General features: G+C 41.8%; 2 protein-coding genes across 4 annotated transcripts in view; one reads left to right on the forward strand and one right to left on the reverse strand.

Annotated features, from left to right (window-relative positions):
* Positions 1-25,855, forward strand: ypel1 (yippee like 1). Of its 3 annotated transcripts, none has more exons than XM_062958344.1 (5): positions 1-177; positions 12,390-12,672; positions 18,783-18,826; positions 19,581-19,689; positions 21,011-25,855. In XM_062958344.1, the coding sequence occupies exons 2-5, from the start codon at positions 12,556-12,558 to the stop codon at positions 21,098-21,100; spliced, it is 360 nt and encodes a 119-aa protein (XP_062814414.1). In that variant the 5' UTR covers positions 1-177; positions 12,390-12,555; the 3' UTR covers positions 21,101-25,855. The 3 variants fall into 3 exon arrangements, with proteins under 3 accessions (XP_062814414.1, XP_008115568.1, XP_062814415.1); XM_008117361.3 differs by lacking the exon at positions 1-177 and adding an exon at positions 2,253-2,446; XM_062958345.1 differs by lacking the exon at positions 1-177 and adding an exon at positions 7,072-7,358.
* Positions 25,404-27,340, reverse strand: part of ppil2 (peptidylprolyl isomerase like 2) — a 59,458-nt gene continuing 57,521 nt past the window's right edge. Inside the window, exon 20 of the mRNA XM_003225117.4 lies at positions 25,404-27,044. Coding sequence (XP_003225165.1) covers positions 26,951-27,044 — 94 coding nt within the window. The 3' untranslated portion in view covers positions 25,404-26,950. The remainder of the gene's footprint in view (positions 27,045-27,340) is intronic.

Raw genomic sequence — 27,340 nt, forward strand, 5'->3', positions numbered from 1 at the left:
GAAAGCGGAGAGCGTAAACGCAAATGCAACCACACGATGGAGCCATTGCAACACTAGCATCTGGCTATCGACTCACATTGAATCTTGTCCACAAAGTCTTGAAACTTTTCCCCAGTTGACAACGGGCCTAAAAGCAAAGTGGAAGTGATGCTGCATCCCTTTGGAGTCACTATAAAGGTAGCTTGGCTTAAAAGTGCATATAGATAGATACGAGAGATAGATAGATATTTACAGTGTATGTGTGTATATGTATGTGTGTGTGTATATATGTGTGTGTGTGTATATATATATATATATATATATATCTGGCCCTGCTTGTTTCCTGTCTGGAATTCCAGCTAACACCTCCCAACAAAGGATCCCCCCAGACAGGAAGCAGCCAGGCTTTGGAGCTGCAAGGCCTTTTAATGCTAATCAGGGTCATCCATTGCAACATTCACCCTTGCCTCCAACAGACAAGAATTCTTTCTCCCACCCTGGGCATCATTCCACAGATGTATGAACCCCAGTTGCCTAGTTTCCAACCTCTGAGGATGCCTGCCATAGATGTAGGCGAAACGTCAGGAGAGAGTGCTTCTGGAACGTGGCCATGCAGCCCGGAAAACTCACAGCAACCCAATTTTATTTTTATTTATTAAAATAAGTGTCCATTGTAAACGTTGGTTGCATACAGTGATAATATTGGGGCTTCTATTATATTTTCAAGTAATAATAATAATATCTATAGTGTGTGTGTGTGTGTGTGTGTGTATATATATATATATTGCTTGAATATGTTTAGTTTTTCCCCCTATCCCTTTCTCTTTTCTTTGTGCCACCTTCTCCTGGAACAACTCAAAAACATTGTATTTATTGACTTGAAGGGTACTCTCCTCAGTTTCGCAACATTGTATTTTTCGCACAGAAAGTTCAGATCAAAGAACTGGGAAATATTGGGCCATCCAGTACAAGCCGCTTCTGCCATGCAGTGAAAGCACAATCAAATCACCCCTGACAGATGGCCATCCAAGCTTGATTGGCAGGGAATGGTCCCCAGAGGGAGGAGGGGAGAGTGTTGCCATGGCAACCTCCTGGGGAAAGGGATGCAGACTCCTCATCATCACTGTTCCAGGAAGGAGGAGTAGCAGCAATTAACATTATTATTATTATTATTTATATCAGGAGCCTCCGGTGGCCTAGGGGATAAAAGCCTTGCGACTTGAAGGTTGGGTTGCTGACCTGAAGGCTGCCAGGTTCGAATTCTACCCCGGGAGAGCACAGATGAGCTCCCTCTGTCAGCTCCAGCTCCATGCGGGAACATGAGAGAAGCCTCCCACAAGGATGGTAAAAACATCAAAAACATCCGGGTGTCCCCTGGGCAACGTCCTTGCAGACGGCCAATTCTCTCACTCCAGAAGCAACTCCAATTGCTCCTGACACGAAAAAATTAACATTTATTATTATTATTATTGACACAATGACATAGTATGACACAGCAAACAAGATAGATATGCTGGATTTCGTGTTTATTATTATTATTATTATTATTACAGTAGAGTCTCACTTATCCAACGTAAACGGGCTGGCTGAACGTTGGATAAGCGAATATGTTGAATAATAAGGAGATATTAAGGAAAAGCCTATTAAACATCAAATTAGGTTAAGATTTCACAAATTAAGCACCAAAACATCATGTTAAACAACAAATTTGACAGAAAAAGTAGTTCGATACACAGTAATGCTATGTAGCAATTACTGTATTTACGAATTTAGCACCAAAATATCACGATATATTGAAAACATTGACTACAAAAATGTGTTGGATAATCCAGAACGTTGGATAAGCGAGTGTTGGATAAGTGAGACTCTACTGTATATATAATAGTAATATAATAATTATATATATATATATATTTTAAAGCCATCCATCTCTGACCTTCACCCCTCTCTTTTGGGGATTCATTCCTAAACTTTTCACTTCTCCAGAGCAGCCTTTTGTTCTTTCAGGAGTTTTTGGACTCCAACTCCCAGAAGCCCCATCACTTTGATTAGGCGCAGGGATTCTGGGAAATGAAGTCCTCATGCTGAGGGAGGGGAAAAAAGTAAAGGTGATTAAGAGGAAGGACAGGGAATGGTGTCCAATGGGAGAAGGTATGTTAATTTGAGGGAGGAAAGAGGCGTCTCTGATTGGTCGGCGGGAGTTGAGTTTGGGAGGGCTGGACGCGCGTGCGCTTCTCTCCCTCCCCCCCCCCCAAGGGGGCGGAGCCGAGGATCAAAAGCTGGAGGCGGGGCTTGGAGGGGGAGGAGGGAGGAGAGAGTCGCGAGCCCAAAGCAAAACAAAGCTGAAGCGGCGCGAGGGAAGGAGGCGAGCAACGGCCGCCCGCCCGCGAAGGAGGGAGACGGAGGGCGGGAGCATGAGGGGGCTTGAGGGAGTTCCGTGTGGGGAGAGAGGCCTCCGCGGCGGCAGGTAAGCCACGGACTTTCTCCGTCGAGGGAAACGCGAAGAGGGCTCTGAGGGGGAGACAAAAAGAAGAGAGTTTTTTTTTTTGGTTTCCTCACAGAAAAGCGAGTGCGGGAGGGGGAGGGGGTCTTAACAGGGGGGAGGGGCCCCGCTCGCTTTTGGCCGGAGGCGCGAGCCCTGATTGGCCCTTTCCTTACAGCACGTGACCCTCAGAGGGGGATATTTAAGAGCCGGCCAGAGGCGAGCGCGTTTATTTGCTTCTCCTGCCAGGAGCGACGGGTGGCACCTCCCCTGCTGTCCAGACTGGGCCTGTCCAGTCAGACACTCGGGCCTAGCCTTTCCCCCCTGAAATATCCAAACCCCGCCGTGGACTTGAGAGATTGTTAGACTCGGGTCATCCAGTCCAACCCCCTCCTGCCTCCACAAGCAAAACATTCCTGACAGAGGCCCGTCCTGAGGTGCTGAAATTGCACCTCTTTGTCTTACAAAGGACCTCAGGCCTCAGACTGTGGCCCTTATTTATTTACATACTTTACCTTTACCCTGCTCTATCTCAACTCCGAAGGGGACTCAGAGCATCTTCCAAATTATAACACAGTAGTTCAATATGTAGTAATGTTATGTTGTAATTACTGTACAGTAGAGTCTCACTTATCCAACACTCGCTTATCCAACATTCTGGATTATCCAACGCATTTTTGTACTCAATGTTTTCAATACATCGTGATATTTTGGTGCTAAATTCGTAAATACAGTAATTACTACATAGCATTACTGCGTATTGAACTATTTTTTCTGTCAAATTTGTTGTAGAACATGATGCTTTGGTGCTTAATTTGTAAAATCGTAACCTAATTTGATGTGTAATAGGCTTTTCCTTAATCACTCCTTATTATCCAAGATATTCGCCTATCCAACATTCTGCTGGCCCATTTATGTTGGATAAGTGAGACTCTACTGTACTTACTTTATCTTTACCCTGCTCTATCTCAACTCCGAAGGGGACTCAGAGCAGCTTCCAAATTATAATAATACAGTAGAATCTCACTTATCCAAGGTTCTGGATTATCCAAGGCATTTTTGTAGTCAATGTTTTCAATACGTCGTGATATTTTGGTGCTAAATTCGTAAATACAGTAATTACTACATAGCATTACTGCGTATTGAACTACTTTTTCTGTCCAATTTGTTGTAGAACATGATGTTTTGGTGCTTAATTTGTAAAATCATAACCTAATTTGATGTTTAATAGGCTTTTCCTTAATCTCTCCTTATTATCCAACATATTCACATATCCAACATTCTGCCGGCCCGTTTAGCTTGGATAAGTGAGAGACTACTGTATAATAACAACAACTTTATTTTGTACCTCGCCTCCATCTCCCCAAAGGGACTCGTGGTGGCTTACTTGTGACACAAATTGCCTAAAATAACACATAAAATAAACATAACAGTACGGATACAAAAAGTAAAAGCAATAGCATATAGAGCGGCAATTTAAACTCAGAATGGTGCCCAATAACCTATGATGGTGACAACTTCCATAAAACATGGACAAACTGTAAATAATAAGGGAATGGGACAGTGCAAGTTGTAGTTAAGGAACACGGGCATGGGATTAAAGTGCAGTGCTACGTCCATAATTGCGGCACCATGGGACAAGGCATTCTCAAAGGCTTGTTTAAACATCCAAGTCTTCAAATCTTTTTGGAAGGAGGATAGTGTTGGGGCTTGTCCCCACTAACTGCACTTGTGACAGTGGCAAGACCAAGAGAAGGGGCCCCGGCAGATCTTAGAGCCCATGCCAGTTCATAGGGGGAGATATTTATTTATTTAATACATTTATATCCTGCCCTTCTCACCCTGAAGGGGACTCAGAGCGGCTTACAAATTAAATTTACATACAATATTATATTATTAGCATAGCACAATACTGGCAATAAATTACTATATTGTAATTAAGTGAGACTCTACTGATGGCGTAGTGGACTAAGTGACTTGAAGGTTGGGTTGCTGACCTGAAAGCTGCCAGGTTCGAATCCCACTTGGGGAGAGTGCGGTTGAGCTCCCTCTATCAGCTCCAGCTCCATGCGGGGACATGGGAGAAGTCTCCCACAAGGATGGTAAAAACATCCGGGCGTCCCCTAGGCAACGTCCTTGCAGACGGCCAATTCTCTCACTCCAGAAGCGACTCAAGTTGCTCCTGACATGGAAAAAAAACTATATTGTACTATATCAATATATTGAAATATTATTAAATGTAATATATAATTAATATTAATATATTGTATTGTTAGTATTATATTGCATACAGTCACGAAGATAGGTAGGGCCCAAACTGTATAGGGCAGTGGTTCCCAACCTGTGGGTCCCCAGGAATTATGGCATCCAACTCCCAGAAATCCCAGCCAGTTGAAGGCCAAAATATCTGGGGACCCACAGGTTTAGGGCTTTATTGGCTAAAGCAGTGGTTCTCAACCTGGGGTCCCCAGATGTTTTTGGCCTTCAATCCTAACAGCTGGTCAACTGGCTGGGATTTCTGGGAGTTGTAGGCCAAAAACATCTGGGGACCTCAGGTTGAGAACCACTGGGCTAAAGACAGCATTTTGAATTGTGCTCAGTAGTAAATTGGTAGCCAGTGGAACTGACGCAGCAGGGGAGTTGTATGTTCCCTGTACGCCATGGACAAGACTAGGTGAAAATGGATTTCAACTGAACATACCCAAATGTGGCCTTCAAACTGGATAAACAATCCAAATCAATGGACAAGCACTAAAGAAGGCCACCAGTTTAAATACCTAGGGTCGCTGGTCTCGATAGTTGGCGACACAATGCCAGACATATGGTCACAAATAAATTCAGTCTTGTTGAAATGGCAACAAACTACTGGCATTCTGTGTGACTCAAAAATGCTTGAACAACTCAAGGCTAAGATTGACACTATAGTTGTTCGCTCAGTAAGAGTGCTGGCCAGCAACAAAGAAACACAAACAAGCCCTGAACACAATGGAAATGAAAATGCTGAGATGGACACTTGGCTTGACACTTCTTGACTATGTGTCAAATGAGGACATATACCCGTCAAAGACTAGGCATAAAATTGATCAGCAAGAAAATAATAATAATAATAATAATAATAATAATAATAATAATAATAATAATGATAATAATGGGACATCCTTTGTGATTCCTAAACAAGGCTCTCAAGTCCCATTCTCTCCACTTTGTCTAAACACCCCCTCTCCCTCAGAGGTCTTGGTCCTCAAAAGATTGCCCCTGTCCATAAAAGAAGGGCTCATTCAACATTCCTTCCCTGCCATAGAATTTTCCTAAGGAAAAGGAGATGTTGAACATTGCCCTTCGATCATCCAACCACCTCAGGCGAGAATGAATATAGGAGTCTCTTCTGGAGGGTTTGAAGCAGAGGCTGGAAGGCCACCTGTTGGGAGGGCTTTGATTGTATCTTTCTGTATGGCACAAGGGAGTTGGACTGGATAGCCCAGGCATGGGCAAACTTTGGCCCTTTGGGTGTCTTGGACTTCAACTCTCACAATTCCCAACAAGCCCAAAACACCCAGAGGACCGAAGTTTGCCCATGCCTGGGATAGCCCCTTGGGGTCTCTTCCAATTCTAGGATTCTAACACTTATAGCTGTAACTTAATGATTTTGTGGAATCATTTCTAAAATAGTTGCAAAAGGTAGACGGAAGTGATTTACAACTACATTCAACGACCCTCTTCAGAGAGATTCACTGCTTTCAAACCTTGGCTCATTTGGGGCCGCCCCTCTCTGGAACTTTTTGACCTTTCTTTACTTGTGGGGCCCAAAGCATGACAATGATTTCAGGTGACCAAACTTCCATCCATCTAAATATTGGACTCTTATTGTTTTCTGCTGCCCTGGAGATTAGGACTCAGTGGAACAGTGGGTTCAAATGATGGGAAGGGAGATTACGCTTGAACATTAGGAAGAACTTCCGGAATGTAAGAGCTGTACAATAGTGGAACTCTCTGCCTCAGAGTGTGGCAAAATCTCTTTCTTTGCAGACTTTTAAACAGAGGCTGGATGGCCATTTGTCAGGGGTGCTTTGAATATGTGTTTCCTACAGGGAAAAAGGGGTTTGGATTGGATGCCCCATGCAGTCTCTTTCAGCTCTATGGTTCTATCGATGCAGCTTAGAATCTGAGCCATGTAAAGGCAAGAGAAGCTCAGAGGGGCAGGGAAATATTCAGCACATGCTCAGAGGCATTATTATTGGTGGTAATGCTGACTTCAATGTGTTGTCGAAGGCTTTCATGGCCGGGATCACAGGGTTGTTGTATGTCTTTCGGGCTGTGTGGCCATGTTCCAGAAGTATTCTCTCCTGACGTTTCGCCTACATCTAATGCTGACTTCGTTGACCCCCTCCCCGCCTGCATATTTTTTCTTTTTCTGCTTTTGAGGTTTTCTTTCTAGCACCAGTTCAGTTCCTCCTTGTGTGTCTTTTTTTTCTCCCTTTCATGGTTTGCCTGGCATCCTCTGCCTCCAGGGATGGCCCCCAGGCTGGACGAGGAGGAGGAGCTGGAGAGCCCCCCTTGCTTCTCCCGTCCCCCTTTTCGTCAGAAGGAGGTCCCTCCCTCCCCTTTATTTCCCCTGAAGGGAGGCCGAGGCAAGCTCCTTGAAAGCCAGAGCCGCCTCACTAGGGTCGCATGAAAGCAGCACCTTTGGCTGGACTCTTCTGCTTCGCCCAGGTCCCGGCTGTCTTTGGCCCAGGCTGGTGCTTGCCTCCTCTCTGCCTTTCTTTGACGCGAAAGCTCCCTTTCTACCCACTGTTTTGTCTCTTGCTGGGGCGAAGGTGAGACAAAGGAAGGCCGAGAGGGAGATCCTGGGGGCTTCACTTCGCTTGGAGTGAAGACTGAATTGATTCCAAAGCTCTGAGTAGGTTATGCATGTTATCATAAAATAATTCTGTTGTTTTTATGCCTCAAAATGATCTTAAATATGTATTCATGGGACACAACAAGTGATTGGTTAACTTGGTGCATTTTAGGAAACTTTACAATATCCAGCTCTATGCATACTTATTTGAAATTAAGTTTAATTGTGTTGAGTTTAACTTGTTAAAACTGCAGCCGTCTTTGTCTTTATGTACCTGATGTTCACTGGTGGTTGATAGTGGATGTGATAGTGCAAGCAATGGGGATGATTATTTAAATAGCAGTGGCAATGCATACAATTGAAGTGATTTGTTATCTACATTATTGTTAAACAAATCTGCCTGTGGCTAAGGGAATAGGCAAAGATCTGGCGCATGCCGATCTTGTTCTCTTGCAGCTAACATGCTTAAGTATTTGTTGATACATCCGGGTGCTGAGGGAAGACAGCCCACGGTGCTGAAGATTGGCTGCTGCTGGACTGCCAAACGTATGCCTTAATTCAAATGATGTCATGCTGGTAGGCAGGAAAGCAAACATGCCATACGTTTGGTGTATGGATTTTAAGGAAAAGAATATAATTGTTCCGCTGTTATAAATTTTACCTGATATTCTCACTTGGGGAAAGTTGTCGGTAGAAATTGTATGGTTGTTAGAGAAAACTGTACCTCACACTTCTTTGAATGGAAATTTTTCTGGTAAAAAAAGTTCCTTCTGACCTTAGAAGCCCTTTGCCACATCAGATTTGTTCAGCACACTATTCAGGACATTTAGAATTGTGGGAAACAAACTTATCTCAATGACTTTTTAAGCATTTACAATAAATGCTATTGTCAAAAGGAACAATAGATTATTTTTTCACAATGTTATTGAGGCACTCGGTCATGATGGCTTTTTGTATATATGTAGTGTATCTTTTGTTATCATCTCAGTACCCTGGCTGATACTTTTTTAATATAGGAAATCACCAGGTGGGAATTTACATTGAGGGAGAGGATCCTCATGTTAGTATGATGGGCTAAATGCCTGTAAGTTGTTAAATTCAGGAATTGTCCTTTGGTATTCTTGAGAATTCTGACTAAATGAAAATAATACTGCCATTCTAGTCAGGCAACCACCCTGCCCTTTCTATAATCTGTTTCCTTACCAGTCTAGTCCTGAAGCATCCTCAACTCAAAAGGATCAAGCGGTGAAGTATCACCTGCACAGCTCTGGTCAAATCCTTTTATTCTGTTGATCATTACTTTACTCGTAGTTTGGGTTTGTAATGCTGACTCGGTTTGCTTTAATAATTGAGTCAAGAAGCCCAGGCGCCCTTTCAGTTTCATTCCTCAGGTTCTTTTATTCTGTATCCACTTGAGTCTATACAGAATCATTTCTCCTTTGGCCCCTTGGTGTGTAATCCACAATTGCCTTGCAGTCTGGGCACTTGACTGACTTCTTCATATATAAAGCTTCCGGCAGTGGATGCTTCTCCTTCTGATGAAACTTGTATAATGGCTTAAAACTCTGCATCTGTTTATGGTTCAGCCGAAGTGCACCGTGAATTCAGATGCTGTTGTTTTGTTTCCTTGCCTAGCATGCCACTGGGCCTCTTGGATTTATTGCTGGCCTCTTGGGATCTGAGGTTATTGTCCCATCTCACAGTGAGTTGTTGGTGTTTATATCTTGAACAACTTCCTTGTCCTGCCCCTCTTTGGGTTTGTTACTTTTCTCAAATGGATTGGCATTCCAGGAGATATTCTGCTCCAAAGTTCTGCACCCCAAAAGTTGCCTTGTTCAGTCGTGTGGGGCTTAGCTTCTGTTGGATGTCTAAGCCAATTGGTTGCATCTACCTAATAGTTTTCACACACACATATATAGATAGATAGTAGCATTTGCTCTTTTTTGAGTTTGTGACCAAAAATCCAAGGTGGTCTGTGTCTGCTGTGAGTTTGCAAGTGACCAAGCATGAAGAAAGTACCTGTGGGTTCCATTTTCTGAGTGCTCTGAGTTATTCTGAAACATTGTAAACCTACCAGGTTTGATGCTTGCTTATTTTTCCAGCTGTAAAAACCTATAATTTACAAACCTTGTTTGTCCGACCCTGTCCCACTGAGTCTTAAACAAACAGATATAGCCCATAACTTCCCAAATGTCTACCCTTTTGCCCAGCTCCTTTCTCTGTTATTTGCTGTCTTTGATCGGCTATCAAAGACTTTCTTATTCAGACAGGTTTAAAAAATGTATGGCTCTTAAGTAAAGGTCTGTGAATGGATGCTGTTACAGTAGAGTCTCACTTATCCAACACTCGCTTATCCAACGCTCTGGATTATCCAATGCATTTTTGTAGTCAATGTTTTCAATACATCGTGATATTTTGGTGCTAAATTCGTAAATACAGTAATTACTACATAGCATTACTGCGGATTGAACTACTTTTTCTGTCAAATTTGTTGTATAACATGAAGTTTTGGTGCTTAATTTGTAAAATCATAACCTAATTTGATATTTAATAGGCTTTTTCTTAATCCTTCCTTATTATCCAACATATTCGCTTATCCAACATTCTGCTGACCCGTTTATGTTGGATAAGTGAGACTCTACTGTATTTCAAAATGTACTTTTAAAACTGTTTTATAATTTTAAAATACATGTTTAAAATTGTTTTGATAGTGCTATTTTTTAATGCTGAATTTTTGCATGTTTTTTGCATATTATGTTGTAATCATTTTTAATTGCTAAACCACTTTGAAAATATTCATCTCCCGTTGCTCCTTTAAAAATAACCAATCTGGGACACACTGTGGATAAAGCCCGGGAAAATTTGGTGATCCCCTCCCATAAAGTGTAAACAGGAGCATCATGGGATTGGCCAAGGAAGGAGGAAAGGGGGGTGTCTTAGCTAACAGTTTATTTTAGCATAGACTAAAACTTCTAAGAAATGCAACGTGTAATCGTTTACATCATCTGGAAAGACTTCCAGTGGGTGCTAACATTGTTAATATCTGACAGTTCTTGCACGGTGCGATTCAGATGATAAAGCATCCTGATCACAATGAAATCCACAAAAAAATGTAAATGTTAATGGGATGTGGAACTATGAAACAAGCAATAGAATGGGTTTGATAATAACAAAATGGTTCTAAAATCATTTTGAGGTGGCCTTTTAGGATGAGATGTGGAGGCCTGGGGAACACACACACACACACACACTTTTTATAGTTTTGGTTGGTTTAATCGAAAAATTGGAAACTTTGAACACTGTAGAAAAAAGTGAATAAAATCCTTGAAACTCTAGTTAAGAGATCTGTATGTAAGACTTAGTATAAAATATATAATATAGACACAGATGCTCGACTCCAAGGTGAAGATGGGTACTGGCACCCTCATGAGAATACTTTACAATGTGGCCTTTGTTGCTCCTATAATAGTATTCTGTTGAAGAGTTCAGTATTTTCAGTGTTGAGCTAAATCTTGTATCCAAATATGCTGCTAGCTTAGTCAAATTGTAACTGCATGAAACTGTTTCTCTTCAAATAAAAGACCATATTTATATTCCACAATGTGGTGTTTCTTTTTCCCTTGTTTCTTTCTCGCACAGTGCTACATATGGTAAGATACATACTACATAGCATATAAAATACATACAAGAGGCATATACTAAGTTGCATAAAGTTGCAACAGTTTTGCAGCTCTAATATAGGATCTGCTTATAAAAAAAACTGGGTTTTTAAAATTCTTAAGTGTAATAAATATGCCCAGTAGGAAAATGTGACTTGTAGAAAGGATTGGTGAGAAAGCTTCAGTGGAGACATCGTTCCTTAATTATAATAAACTTTTTAGGGATGGATTTCCCTTTCGAGAGGTAGATTTTTTAGCCCAATTTGTAACTATGAGTTGTTTGTAAGACAGATGTTTGTAACTCAGGGGCTGCTTGTATTTCAATTTCTTGTTAATTTTTTTCCTGAAAAAAACCCCCAGGAAAATGTTTTTGCGTGGCTTAAAAATTCCCAGTCATTTTACATTGCTACATGGCACACTTTTCTAGAAATTGTTTTGTCATCCTTCTGTTAACTAGCATGGTTTGCACATAATTGGGAAACAGCTTGCTTGATGCTAGCTTTGTGATTCTAAATCAGCTAATGAGACTTTGTTGAGCTTGGTATATAAAATGTTATAGCCATAGTAATCTTACCACAAGTCAAATAGCTCTTGGCAGCAAGGAGGCTACAGCATGGCCTGTTTTGTTTTTTTTTAAAAAACTCAGAAACCAGATGAACCCTAAAAAGAGCCAAGTTTCTCAGCAGGAACTGTAGCCACAAATGAAGCCCACTTCGGAGGTGGTCTTGCCACCCCTCTGACCTCTGATCAGTCTGGTTTTTGCTGGAGACAGAAGCCTGGTTTCTGTACTTTCTTGTCAAATTATCAAGTTACATGTTTATGGCCCCTTTTCATTTCCATGTGTGCTCAACTCCACTGGGATTACCTGAAATACTGGACTGGAAGCAGGTATTTGTGCTCAGCAGACCCTGTTTTAGTGCCATCTGATACATTGACAGTGGGGAAAGTGTCCCTGCTTCATCTCCCTGTAATTGCTATCCCAGAAGCAGGTTATATATAGCAAGGGTCCATCATCCACATGGAGATAACCCCTTTGAAAGGGTTGCTCTTCGGTGTTAGGGATCATCTAGCCCAGGCATCCTCAACCTGCAGGCCTCCAGTTGTTTGGGCCTCCAACTCCCAGAATTCCTGACTCTTGGAGGCCCAAGTTGGAGGCCCAAACAACTGGAGGGCCACAGGTTGAGGATGCCTGATCTAGCCTTATGAATCCTCAGAGGATAATTCTTCAGTCCACTTCATGGTGACCCTTTCCCCATTTGGGATCCTAAACCAAGCACCTGATTTAACTAGGGAGATATCTTATACGTCATCTAATGTGCATATTTGTTGGAATCTTCTGTTAATGGTGAGATTGACAAGGAAATGTGTGTTTGGAAATGTATGCCATCAGAAGGCTTGGAGAATCTGATACATTTTTCCCCTTTCGTTCCAGGTTTTAACTGTTTCTTCTGTGGCGTTTGTGTGGGTTGTGCCACACACACTCCAGAACAACAACGGCTTTTGCTTGCATTTTCCAGTGTTTCTTTTGCCAGCGAGTTCAGCAAAGTTGTAATACTTCAAGTGCCAGCCCCGACCAGAGTGAGGAGCCAGCGACAGAGATGGTAAAGATGACAAAATCCAAAACGTTTCAGGCCTATTTGCCAAATTGTCACCGGACATACAGCTGTATCCACTGCAGAGCCCATCTAGCTAATCACGATGAGCTGATTTCCAAGGCAAGTGGCCTGTCTCATTAGTGCATTACTTGTTGCCTGTTTTGTAAACTGTTAAAGTCCATCAACTTGAAGACTCTGTTAGAAATACTTATTACGTGTTTACGTAATTTTAGTTGCTGTCTAGGTGCTCCTTGAAGAATGTTTGGACTCTGCCAAGCCACAGCTAAGTGTTCTGTTTTGTAAAAGAGAAAGTTTCCATCAAAGTGAACCACAATTATCAGGGTTGATGGTTACTTTGGATAAAATGACTAATTCTGGATAATTTGGAATGAGAAATGGTTTGTATGGGGGGAAAACAAAAGAGTTCTTAGTGTGATGGGTTTTTCTCTTACTTATTGAATAAGAGCATTCCTGGTGGAACATGCTCTTGAAGATTGGTGTTTATAGAATTTTTTGTTCTTCTTCCTTTATCTCTTCTTTGAAGGACTTAGTTAGCAACTGAGAATCAGGAACATGGCCATACAGCTTGGAAAATGCACAATGACCCAATCAGGGTCCTTTATTGAAATCTTTGTAGGCAATTATCCTACATAAAAATGACAGGAATGTTTTTTTCCCCCCTTTTGGTCCTGAAAATAGAGGGAATTTTATCGCTGTGTTGTCGAAGGTTTTCATGGCCGGAATCACTGGGTTGCTGTGAGTTTTCTTGGCCAAAACTCACAGCAACCCAATTTTATCACTGTTTCCTTTCACGTTCATTTGAATTGGATCACCTCTCTGTCATCTGCAAGACATAGGAACTCTGGCTGTCAGGAAGATAATCTTTTTCATATGATCCATATTTTTCCTCTCAGTATTAAAGTCTAAATGTATATAGTCAAACTGTTGCAGTTTACATGCAGATCCTGGCAAAGATGCATTTACTAGTAGGTTAAATGTAGCTACTAGTAGTTTGTCTAATATCTACCTCCTTGAATTGTTAACAAGTGTTGTATGCAGTTGCTGACCATTTGTTGCGTACATTGTGTGGGATTTGCCCATGTCATTAAATATTGTCGCACCAGTTAATATTATTTTGAGAAGGAAATGTGATGATTTCAGCCAGACTTGTGAATCTTGCCAGTATTTAATTTTCAAATTGAATACATTTGCAAGTCAGAGATAGAGTGGGATGTGAATGTACTGTATTGGACTATTTCTGAGACCAGTGCAAGAAGCTGAGTCATGGTTGCCCTCAAAATAAATCCGGACACTTCTGAGTTTGCAAACTGTGTGCAGGAGTAATGAGAATGACTCCCACAACTGAAAATGGAGAAGGGGAGACCTTGTTCCCAGTATGTCTTTGGCCTCAACCATTCAGGTGTGAGTCCACTTTCCTCTATTAGTGGATCTGGGACAAATAAGAACGTCTTCAATGCTCATCATACCTTTGATGTAGGAATGCCATACTGGGAAACTCCAAAAGAGAGCTATAGCAATATCAATTCAATCACTTCATTGAAACTAATATTGCTGTTGTATACAAATTATGTAAGAGGCAGATATGGCCGATTGTGACTGTGATATTACTAGTCTTATCCCAAGTCCTTCTGTCTAGACGAAATAACAAATCAAAGCTACAAGAGAGGCACTATGTGTATTGTATCGGTTATGTTTAAATGTACTTGTTATTTCTCTTTAACAACAAGGCTGGTCTGCCTCACTTAAATGATGAATAATGTGAAGCCTGCAAAGTCCATTCCCCTGAAATGAAGTGATATTATGCAACAATTAGAGTTAGCACATGATGTGTTATAATTCTTTTTTAAAAAGAAAATCTCCATATGGCTGTAAGCCACAGATGAGAAGCGTTACGTCTCCCTTTCCCACCTATAACTGAGCATGAATATTTCAGGACATTGGGTTGGTTGCAGACTTAGTCATACAAAGGACAGACTTGTTGAAATCAAATGGGACTTAAATTAGTCATAACTAAATTAACCCGCAGTGCTCTTAAGGGTAACATTGGGAAGAAAACTGATTTGCAATCTGCTCTGAACCTTGCCGAGAGGGGAGCAATGAAATCTAAACAAATTAATATTGAACTGGTGCTGCCTTATGGAATAGAATAGCATTTGACATCTGTGTTCTGCATTCTCTTTTAGCCTATTCCTGTTTGGCAGATATTGTCATTATTATTCTCCAGTAGCGATAGATCCTGGAGAGTCTAGGTTGGTGGTGTTGGACCGTGTGGCCCTCCAGCTGTTTTGGGCTTCAGCTCCCAGAATTCCTGACCATTGGACAAGCTGGCAAGGGCTTCTGGAAGTTGGGGTCCCAAACATCTGAAGGGGCACGAGGTTAACACCTCTGGTCTAGGAAGATGCTTTGGTAGGAAGGTGCCACTGGTTATAATGTGGCTTCTAGCATGTCTTCAGTAAAGCACCACATGTTTTTACATGCAGTGCTTTTTTTAAGTAGCTAAGGATTTGCATCTGAAGTAAGACCATCCAGAATCATAGATGAAAAGTAATGATAAGAACCAGATCACAAAAAAACCCCTCCCGTCAACTGCGAAAGTAAAGTGTAGCAAATTATTAATTTGGTGAAGTCTGGGCATTTGATGATGGTACATATAAGATCGTCAAAATCAGTGTTAATGAAAATAGAATGTGATAATGTCATGAATTATACAGATGGCATATTTTTAATACCAATTTTATTACTTTGCATAACTTTATTGCTAAATTCTTGAAAGTGCAATGCGCACACGCCATCTCTTCTGTTGTGTAGCGGTTTTGGGTCTCCACCCAGAAAGAATAAAAGCAGGATGATGATGATGGTGATGATGATAATGGCTCACTATTTGGAAGTAACTGCTACCTTCATTTTCAAAGTACTATATATCCAACTAAACTCACACTTTCTGTGAAGCTTTCTCCAGTAGTGTTTGAAATTCTGACTCTCCATATATGTAAATACTCTTTCTACCAAAGCAGATATTAACCTCAAGTATTAATTTCCAGACTAGCATTTATATACCTGCTGAGGAGGTGTAGATAAAATATTCAATTAGTTCCATGCCATTAACCTTCTAGTTCAGGCTTCCTTTAGCTGAGATGCTCATTTAGGTTCATATTAATCTATACAATGTCAGATGCTGTGTGACCAGATCTAATGTACCGTATATACTCGAGTATAAGCCGACCCGAATATAAGCCGAGGCACCTCATTTTACAACAAAAAAACTGGGAAAACATTGACTTCAGTATAAGCCGAGGGTGGTAAATTTCAGAAGTAAAAATAGATACCAATAAAATTACATTAATTGAGGCATCAGTAGATTAAATGCTTTTGAATATTTACATAAAGCTCAAATTTGAGATAAGACTGTCCAACTCTGATCAAATCATTATTCTCATCTTCTTCAATGTAAATGTGCTTACGTATCCTTTTAATAATAATAGAGTAAAATAATACATGTAATAATAATAAATACAGGAAAATAATACATGTAATAATAAATGCAATAATAATAAGATCAGAGTGAAATAATAAATGTATTAATAATAATAAAAATAGAGTAAAATAAATCTAATAGTAGCAACAATAATAGAGAAAAATAATAAATGTAATAATACCAATAATAATAGAGAAAAATAATAAATGTACCATATATTCTCGAGTATAAGCTGACCCAAATATAAGCCAACCAGGACCCTCACTCGAGTATAAGCCGAGGGGGGCTTTTTCAGTCTTAAAAAAAGGGCTGAAAAACAAGGCTTATACTCGAGTATATACAGTATATCAGCTTTAATAAACCTCTCTCTCCATTCTCATACTGATACAATTTTTCCTGATTTTTTTTCTTTTTGTAATGGGAATGTCCAATATTACAAAGAGTTTAAGAGTAGTTTCCCAGCAGTATAATTTTAAAAGACTTCAGAAGATATGATGGACACACATTCTGTCAAAGGGGCATTTCCCATGGCAGTTTTCCAGCTTAGCTTGCAAAGTCTGCTTTGCAGATCAAGTTAATATGTTTAGTTGAAAGGCAATGGAGTATACAATCTATACTTGACAAGTAAACGGATACAAGAATATCCTTGAGAATGTTTCATCTTCCTTAGGAATATCTTCTCTCTCTGCAACATTTTAGCTTGACTTCAATGACTTCTGGCAAGAGTTTCCCCCCATTTTAGTTAGCAATGTATCAAGTACAGGGACTGCCATGTTTGAAAAGAAAAACAGTGATTTAGTAATAACTTATATAAATGGCACATTTCTGAACCACTTATAACTGTACAACATAGAAATTGAGCAATTGCTGTACCATAATTTGCCTTGTATATATTTCATTGATAGGCGGGTGTTTGATTGGTGCCAAGGAAATATTTTGTCTGAGGTTCCCATTTAGTCCCAAACAAATTGCCTATTTCTTTTCCTCCGCTGACACTTTGACATTTGAACAGCTGTAATTTGTACACGTTTCTTATTCATTTTTTAACGTAACACACAGTTATATTACAACCAGCAGGTTCAATGAAGAAAATTCAGCCCGTCATCCAGGTAGAGGAAACCAGGCTCATTTACACTGTAGAATGAATGCAGTTTGATCCCATATATGTGGGATCATGGGAGTTATGATTTTACAAGACCGTTACTCTTCTCTGCCAAAGAGTGCTGGCGACTCACTCAACTACAAATCCCAGCATTCTGTAGCATTGAGAATCTTGCTGGAGCCACAATCAATTGAATGTTTCTACTCTATTCAGGACTAACAGTAGGATTAATGTTCAGCTCCCATTAAACTCAGCATGGTCAGTGGCTGGGGATCATGGGAGTTGTAGTCTAAAATATCAGGAGGGCAGCAGGGCTTGCTAGAGCTTGGACTAGGACCTATAAGACCTGTTCAGTCAGATCAAGCATCTGTTGCATTTCATAGTTTCAAACCTGAGCTCCTTGGAGAAAAATCTAGTTAAATACTAACTAAAAACAAGAGATTGGTAAATGCACAGTTGTGCTTTGTCACCAGGATGACTTAGATGGCACAGCCCAATTCTATGCTAAGACATTCAATGCACAAAGCAAGCTCTTCCAGGGTTGAAGAAATACACTTCATACATGGTAATATTCTAAAACCAGTGGCAGTAAAGGGAAATCAGATGTTTCACAAACACCTGTTCATTAGGAGCCTAGCTCTGAAACTATCTGTTTCCTAAAGGTTGACAATGTAATGGAGCTGGCCCATTTAGCAAAGCCATATATTTTCTGATTATTTCAAGTCCGACATTCTCCAGTTACATCTGCGTCCCCTTTTTGCCTAATGAAAATGCTGCTTTGACTGAAAGCAACGCGCATTTCATATGATAGCCACTCTGTATCAATATGCCTGTAAATCGTATCTCTGCATTTGCCGCGCGTTCGGCTGTCTTGACTTAGGCAAACAAATGGCAAGAGTGCCGTTGGCCACAGAGTGCCCTTAGAAACCATTTGCACATTTTGCTGTCTTTGTTGATGAAATAAGCTAAAGGGAATAAAAGGAGAGCAAATAAATGAAAGAGAAAAACGAGTGCCCAAGAGAGGAGTGAAATTAAATTACCAAGAGGCTGACTATTGAGTGCTCAATGTATTTTCACAAACCGTTATTTCATTTTTGTCTCAATAATCCTGCAAGTCAGGCCATTATTCCTGTATTGGCAACATGAAAGGCAGAGGCATGGTGAATGCCAGGTTGGATTGCTTGATGTGTTGAGTATTGCAGAGCTGAACATTGGATTTCTACACCTTTTTTCCCCGCATTGCTCACCATTTTGATACGCCATGCCATATAGATCCGGGATAAAGAATGTGTGGCTATCCAGATGCTGCTGGACTGCAGCTCCCTTCATCCCTTATCATTGAGTATTGATGAGAATTGGAGTCCAGTATCAACTTGGAGAGCCATGTGCTTCCCACCTTTGCCTTGGGCAAATGTTTCCGCATCATAAAACAAAAGGAGGATTGTTGCTTTAAGAGTAAACGTGACTGCATTTTCATGGAAAATGTATCAATTTCAACATTCAGTTTGAATGTGGATTACAAAAGGAAAAATTATAATAGTCCTGTATTGGGGGGAATGAATGTTGTTTTATGATTTGATAAGATGTTTTCAAAACCTCTCATAACAAACATATCTTCTGTTCTCTTAACAGTCCTTTCAGGGAAGCCAGGGACGAGCCTACCTCTTTAATTCAGTGTAAGTGTAATGACAATTCTCAAAGTCTGTGAAAGAACATAGGACAGGGGTAGTAGTGTGATGTACGATTGGCTTGCTGGAATAGTTCAGATAGCATAATAGAATCCCAGAGTTGGATGAGACCTCAAGGGCCATCTAGTCCAGCCCCTTCTGCCAGGCAGGAAGACACAACCAAACCTCTCCTGAGAGATGGCCATCCAGGCTCTGCTTAAAAACCTCCAGACTTCCAGGCAGCATAGTCCACAGCCAGGCATAATGACATTGAATTAGAGCATCAACCTGGCTAGCCCAGGGTCCTGATTCCTGTTATAGCCAAGCAATGTCTGGGGAGCCATAAGCCCTGGGCAGCAACTTGCATCCCTCCAGGTATGTTGGCATCATATTAAAGCGAGCAAAGCCAGGGGTGAGGAATGATGGGAGTTGCCACCCACAATCTGGAGGGCAGTGCTTTGCCCATCCCTCCTAGTTAGTAATAAATAGACACATATGAGCTCTTTCGAAGCTTTTGCACTCGAAAGCAACTCAAAACGTGAACATACAGTGCTTCCTTTGTTCTAATGTCGAGCGACGATGCTCAACGAGCCTCAGTGGCATTTAATTCTGACTTCATTTGGGACAGGAGGAAAGTGAAGGGTCTTATCTTTCAAATAGTTTCAGTGAAATATGTATGTTTTGGGCAAAACTTAGATACTAATGGGAAAGGGACTCCTCTGGCCTAGCTGACCTTTCTCCCTCCTCCGCCTCTCCTTCCCAGGGTGAATGTGGGCTGTGGTCCTGCAGAAGAGAGAGTCCTTTTGACGGGATTGCATGCAGTCGCCGATATTTACTGCGAAAACTGCAAAACCACCCTTGGATGGAAATACGTAAGTGATTCTCCACTGTGGGGCATGACTGTGTCTAATGTCTTGTCCTTTTTTGGGGGGGATTTTGGGCAAAGGGGGGTGAATATCCGCAGCATGCCTTATGCCAGAGTCATGGCTTGAATACGAACCTACTTGTTCCTCTTAGTCCCAGAGTCTTTGAGGGAGAGGGCCGGAAAAGCACCAATGGCAGCGTCTTTACCTTTCCCATCTGAACTTCAGGAGACAAAAACATTCTTGTGTGTGCCATTGTGTGTACCTTGGGTGCATGGGCCCAGATGGCTTGGCTTCATAGAGGAGCACTTTTGTTGAAGGATTGCATTGGCAAAGGGGCTTGAACTCTTTTATCCTTGCTTTTGATTTGGATGTGGCGAGCATCGGAGTGCATCTGTCTTTTATGTCTTTTCTATCAGTCCCAATTTCCTCCCAGAATTGTTTGCGGGGAGAAAAAAGCCACAGCCTACAAATAAGCCCATTAGTGGAGATAAAAGGCAAAGCAAAGAGGCAGGTTTTATGCTGAAAGAACCAAGGCAGTGGAATGAGGAACAGAGTCGCTTCTGGATTTTGCATTTTTTTCCCCATCAACATTATTGAACAGCTTCAAATGCATTCGGTTCTGACTGAGGGATAGAGATTCCCTTCTGAAGTGCTTTTAGGACCAGGGTCTTTAGATTAGACAAGCCTCTTTGAGATACCTTTGTGGAGAGAAAAAGTGGGGCATAAATAAACAACAACAACTACATCACCATCATAATACTCGGGCAAGTCCTGACTTTTTTGTATTGAATGTTTTAAAATATTACTTTTATTGTTTTGTTGTTGTTGATTTATATTCCACTTTTTCTCTCTACAAGGAAAGACTATATAGTTAACTTCATTATAGCGTAGCTTAAACTTAAGGTCATGAAAAATTAGTACATATTGAATTCATTACATTCATCACACAACTAAAATATATTCAGTTAAAGTTAATTCTTTAGGTTTTTGAATGGATTAACTCATGCCAGGGCTGGCGCAGACTTAGTTCAGTGACAGCAGCAGCACCTGCCATCTAGATTTAGTCCAAGCATCAAAGAGAAGGCATGGCAGGAATGGTTATGGACACTTATGGAAGAAACTGGGGGGAAAAAAACAATATTGAAAGTGGATAGAGGGACTTGCCCTAAGACTGCCTGCTCTCTTCTTGACAGAGATCCAGGGAAGTAGGGTTGAACTGAGAATGAAAGAAAGTGCTCTGGCTCTTCCTTTAATGTGGAAATATACTTATGTTGGAGATATTGTTTATAATGCAAGTGTGTCTTTTTCTCTTTCCCTTCTTGCCCAGGAGCATGCCTTTGAGAGCAGTCAGAAATACAAAGAAGGGAAATTCATCATCGAACTTGCCCACATGATCAAAGACAATGGCTGGGAGTAAATGGGAACCCGGCTCTCTCTCGATGGACCATGCGTTTATCCAAGACCAGGGAGGCGAGGAGGGCGGTTGGGGCAGTTGGGAGTTATCCGTGCATTTTTTTGAAACCTCCACACTCTGTCGTGTGTCATGTTGTGGCCACAACCCCATCATCCTCAGGCCACATTTTGCCTTTCTCTCTTTGTGTACGTTCCCTTCTTTTTTGTATCTGTGTTCCTGTGTGAACAGTTGTTTTGGATGGAACTTTTTTCTAAGTGGATCCTTCTTTAACTGGCAAGTTACGTTTCCTAGTAAGTATTTTCTCTTTGGACAATTGGCCTTTTGGTGTGTTCCCTTCTGCTCTGCATGCTTTCTTGCCTATCGCCTGAATTGTGTAGGAGTCCTGCGGAGAGAATGTATGGGGATGAGACATCTCTCATAGATAGCAATTTCTGGGGTCGATTTGCAACAAAACGTATTCAGTCCATCTGAGAAAGTATTGTGTGTTACAATCCGCACAGACCTTTTGACTTGATTGCTTAAATAGTCAGCTTTATTGACTGAAGTTGGAAACGAGAGAGAAATAAAGATAGGGAAGGGGGAAACATTCATTTGATAACTAATACTGTAGAATAGATTGACCTCAATTGTTACATTCCTAGGAGCGTTTTTAAGCTCGCTCTCTTTTGAAGGAAGAATGTCTCAAGAGACACACAAAGATGCAGCTCGTGTTTTTAATGTGTCCACGTGAGACGTGTTGGGTGCTGTATCATTAAGCAGGAGGTGTCCCTCCTTGGCGTTTGATGGCTGGTTCCATGTCGTTGTATAGTTTTAACACACTGGACAAAGAGAGGGAAGGGGTTGCTGCTGCTGCAGCTTTTAACCCCACAATGCGTTATTTTTTCGGTGTCGTAAGTGGCCGGAGTCTTTCCCTGTTGCTTGCTGAGAGTCGGCAAGCAGGTTAGGAAGTGGCAAACTGACTTAATTTTGTCATTACAGAATGAGAGAGAGAGAAAAAGTAGCGAGGTAGTTTTTTAAAAGGGGCATTTGATTTGCTGGCTGAATCATCCCTGAGCACATTTTTGTACTTTTCAGCGGCCGAAAACATTGGCATGTCACTGGTTTTCCCCGGCCGCCGCTTGTGACGTGGGGCGACTCCAGCAGATGCTTCCACCCTGTTGCGTTAAGTGCGCAGAGTTCCTGCGAGGGAACTTTTCTGCCACGCGCTTTTGAGAAGTTTAAATACTTTTTACGTCCTGGTTTGTCTTTTTTTTTTTTTTTTTTTGCATTGATCCTTGTTCTGAAATGAGGACATGAGGAGCAATGTGAGAGATTTTTCACCGACACTACATAACTGCGGAGAGCATGACATTTGATAGGAAAGCCTTACAGTGGAACTTGTGTAGCTTTGCGATGTCTCTCCTGAATAGCTGCTGCTAACATATTTTAATAGGCTTTTGACTCTATACTGCACTTTACCTATACATTTCATATCCTCTGAAGATGATGTCCTCTCTGCCCCTGTTTTGGTTGAGGAGTCCTTTCCTGAAGCGACCCATTTGGGAAGTCATATGGTTACACTGTGATGCAAAACGAAGACAATATTGAAATATATCTATTTAAAATGTGTGTTGATATAGTTACCTCTTAGGCATTCAAATCCAAAGAGCTGTCTTCATGACAGCTAGATTCAGACCCTGTTCCATCGAATGACCTTTATTCCGGTGCTTTATTTAATGCAAATGAGTTTTTTTTGGGCGTCATAAATGTTCAGCCCAGTATCCGATAGAAAGTGCAGTGAACCAGATGCCACCTTGATTTATATCGGATTATTTCAGCGCCCTCCGCAGCTCTGCGAGCCAGAAACAGGTTTCTCGGAGAGCCGCAAGTTGCTGCCTTGGGCGCAGACTTGTCCCTCTAGTAACTTACTCCCGTAGTAACCGCAGCCAGTGCATTTCCTTCCATTCCCCATGGACTTGGAGCAAGTAGCGCAGAGAGTGGCCCCGGCTGGCCTCTTGTGTCCTGCTGGTTTGTGACACAGAAAGCTCTGTCTTGCCCACCCTGACTAGTAACTTTAGTTGAACTTAACTGTGTAGTCCCTTTAAAATCCTTTCATCTGGAGCTCTGGTTTCCTTCTCTTCCCTCTATTGCTCTGTGACTGTAGTAAGGAAGAGTTTGAACTACATTTCCCCGTGGCAGTGTATCCGCTGGCCACAGGGTGTACACTACAACTCTTAAGCAGCCACTGTTCTTGGCTTTGAACGCTGTGACTGGCTAGGAAAGTGTTCATAGAGAGAAACATTGTGGGTTTTTTCCAATAGTAGGCTCATTTGGTGCATTTTTATCTCGTCTATGGCAAATTTTTCAGAGATAAGACTCTGAAAGAAAAAACAGTGAAGGATGGGAACTTCAGAGAGGGTTTCAACCACTTGGTCGGTGCATTATTGCATTATTTGTATTCAAGGCTGACTTGTGGCAGGTCAAATTGCTTGTTATGTGAGAATGTGCATGCCACTTTCTGACACTAATCTCCCCCTGTGATTCAGTAGCAGAGAGCAGGGGTTTTCTGGTCCTTTGCCCTGCTACAAATCCCCCTCCCTGCAGGACTTCAAATGCCTGTTTGCTTTGGAGGAAGGGGAAAACTATACAAGTTGGGGAGAAAGGTTGAGCCCCCCCTCGACTCATTTCCTAGCAGTCTCTGGAACGGTTTACATGCAATGTGTTGATGGTGCTCTGGGTTCATGGACACAGAAGCCCTCATTGAAACATTTCTTTTCCTCTGGATGCCAAAAATTGAGATAACAAGGAAGCTTGCCCCTAGAGTCCCAAATGGCTGGGAGGGAAACCAAGTGTAAGTTACTGGTGGCGATACAGCCTTGGGGAACAACCCTGGCAATAGTTGCATGGATTCTGAAAGGAGGGGGGGGGGTCGTAGTCTAGGCTGGGAAGCCTGTCCAATAGCACCCCCTTGTTCTCTCCGTTGGAGAACCGGGTGCACCTCTTAGGCCATTTGGGAGACCCTCGGCTCCAGATCCCGCTGGAAAATGGTTGATCTCTCAGTCTGGTTACTGAACTTGCCAGCATTTTCAAAAACGCAGAATACTTGAACATTTTACAAAACGCTTTCCCTCTACAACCCTATTTTGTAATGTATTCTATTTAAGGGTGTCGTGCGCGTGTTCTTTCTGGGCGAGTTTGCGCTTCCCCTCCCGACTTGAGCACTTTTGTTACCTGTGTTGTTTTTATTACTGTTGGTCTTAACATTTATTTTATATATATATATTTTTTATAAATTGTAACGGCGACTTTTGTGAACACCTGTGCATCCTCTACTAGGGTCTTTCCCCCGCTTTTGTTTTATTTGTTTGGATAGATGAACTGACTACAAGCTGGCTCTTGGGCAGAATGTTCATTGGCACAGACAAGGATGTGCTGGCAAAGTGTATTGAAGTGTGTGTGTGTATTTGTTTTGACCTCAATAGCCATGGTTATCGTAAAATAACCAGACAATATGACATAACGGACGGCAGTTCAAATCTTTTTCGAAGGTGAGTGTCCCCCACGGACGGCTGTGGAGGAAGGGATGCACAGTTCCCTCAAAGGAAGGAAAATCCCATTAGCCAAGATGTTACTTCTGCTGTGGTTGTGTTAGTGAGCTGTGTGCTAATGTTCAATGTGAAGAGGGTTTTGTGCATTTTGAACCAGAGCTTGGAGCGGCGACTTCTTGGACTACAACTCCCAGAATGGGGCGTTGTGGCCGAACCAGTCCCCTTTCCTCGCTCTCCTTTGAACTAGCTCATCCATTGCTTCATTTTCTCGCTGCTTTGGTGTAAGCATTACAGTTGTGCGCACCGATTTTGATGTAGCAGCTCCGTCTAGGAGACTTAATAGCTGTGGATGCCTTTGAACCGCTGGAAGAAACGCCACACTTGCAGTGTATTCCGTTGTAACATTTGCAGCTTGTCCCCCCAGATAAAGCTTGCCTTTGCGTGTTGCCGATCTTGTTGTCCGCATGGGTTTGGACGTGAAGCCATTCTGTAACAATGCAGAAGGCCGTCGTCCCAACCCACAAGGAAAGGGGACTCGGAGAGAGCATTGCCTTTAGTCTTGCCCAGAGTTTGTGCTCTATTTGATTGTTTTGATGTGGCAAGTTGAAGCCAACCAATGCCTCTCCCCATTGCTGTATTTTGTGTGTCATGGGCCTCTGTGACAAATACTCCAAACTCACTTGGATGCCAGCTCAAACCAGACTTTGGTAGTACCAGAAAAGGAAGAGCTCATGTTGACTCTGAATAAGAGTGTCACCAGCATTATTGACTACGAAACGTGAGGTTTTCAATATATGACTTTATTTTTTGACTGAGATAATAAGCTTCAATGATAAAACGTGTTTTATACTGACATTCCCAGATTGTCACATTTTGATATCCATATCTCTATGTGGATATGCATTACATGTGTGTATATGAGACCAATGGGGCGAGAATGAAATGGAATGAAACCGCATTCCAGGGTCATTCTTTGGTAGCGCCACATACACTGTTAGCCGAAAAACAACCCATCCTAGACAATGTACTAAACAGACTGGGATTTCTGAGAAGCCCTCGGTGGCGATTGAATTGTGCCTCAATGCTGAAACACTTTAAACCCTGCTTTCTTTTGCAGCTGACGTGGCTTCTTTCTGGTTTTTTGTCTTAGCAATACTGTACACAATTTGTTGTTTCACTTTATTGTATCTATTTGAGGTATCACAATAAAAGCCTTCAGTTGTTTTGTTGAGCTCACTGCTTCCGTTGGTGGTTACTCCTCCCCTGGAACATGTTGAGTATACTCACAAAACAGTCACATTCTTGGTATCACATTTTGCTATGGGTATTTTAGACAACTGGTGTGGCAGGAAGCCCTTTGGACACCTTTGGACTATAGGACAGACAAGGCCTCTCTGATGCTGTTTGTGTGAGTGAACACAGAGACAGGTGGGTATAGTCTTCTCCATGTACACAAATTAACAGACCATGTGTGTCCATATAAATATATCATGCACCATGTGCATCTCTATTTTATTCTGTTCCACAAGCTTGTTAAAGCATCAAAAGGCCTACATTAATATAAATTAGAAATTATATCTTGACTTACCAGAAACAATATTAACAGATCTATAACAAAACTGTCCAAACGTCACATTTTGGACTCGTTTTCACTTCTCGGTAGAAAAATGCTATTGTTTAATACCCTACACACTGAAGTTCTCGCTTGTTCTTGACCGAGCGCAGCAATAATTTCCTCCCAACGAGCTCAGACTCCTGCAAAGATCTTAGAAAACATGGCTGACTAATTTCCTGGCAAGATCATAAAATAACAACACTCTGCTGGCATGATCCGGGACAAACTCAATTGGAATCTTCCCCAGCTCGATTTTTCTATCAAGGCATTCTTTAAAAAAATAAAATAAATGGAGCTGTAAAAGAAAGGGGCTATTTTCCAAAGCAATACACAGGTAATTCCTGAGCAGGAATCTTAGTTAATATATACAAATGTCCCCTATTATCAGGGTCTCTGGGTATGTTCTGAGTGCCAAAATGTTCTGGTCCTGGTCAATTCAGTCAGCCTGATGAAGAAAAGGGATAGAGCCCAGTTCACACCTTTGCACGTCACTCTGGAGCCCTGACATATTGACTGCTCACCAAGTCACAACACGGAGAGGTTAGAAACTGTCCAAGAACAGCCATCGTAGAAAATGAAAGGCATGTGAAGGGAATGTGCTTTTTTGTGGGTGGGAAGAAAAGCACCAACCTGGTCTGTCACATTGGAAATGGTTTTCGAGTCCAGACTTGGCTGTGGATGGTCCCTTTTGTGTTGGCCACCATCCGTTGCCTACCAGGAACTGAAGTCTCCAAAACCGGCGCCTTTTCTCTCTTTCTTGGCAGCTGCGCTGGTGGACGGGCCCTCGTCATCCGCCACTCGCTTCCTATAATGTTAACCAAATATATGGCAGTGTGGATTCAGACAACGCAGGACCCTTCCACGCAGCCCTATAACCCAGAATATCAAGTCAGAAAATCCCACATCATCTTCTTTGAACTGAGTTATTCACATTGCCATATATTCCAGTTCCAAGCAGATAATGTGGGATTTTATTCAACTGTGTGGAAGGGGCCTCAGAAGCTTGCCATGTGCTCAGAAAGAAGAGGCATGTCTCTGAGAAATAAGGGGATAGGAGAAGAGAACAATGGGCAGACAGAGAGGCCAATAGGGGAACTCACT

The sequence above is a fragment of the Anolis carolinensis genome, chromosome X, assembly GCF_035594765.1.
Source record: "Anolis carolinensis isolate JA03-04 chromosome X, rAnoCar3.1.pri, whole genome shotgun sequence".
Classification (NCBI taxonomy): Eukaryota; Metazoa; Chordata; class Lepidosauria; order Squamata; family Dactyloidae; genus Anolis; species Anolis carolinensis.

Excerpts from the sequence above, each read along its gene's own strand:
- ypel1 (XM_062958344.1), top strand. The coding sequence starts at position 12,556 with ATGGTAAAGATGACAAAATCCAAAACGTTTCAGGCCTATTTGCCAAAT. Across the intron at positions 18,827-19,580 it reads GCCTACCTCTTTAATTCAGT|GGTGAATGTGGGCTGTGGTC; the intron begins GTAAGTGTAATG and ends TCTCCTTCCCAG. Across the intron at positions 19,690-21,010 it reads CCACCCTTGGATGGAAATAC|GAGCATGCCTTTGAGAGCAG; the intron begins GTAAGTGATTCT and ends CTTCTTGCCCAG.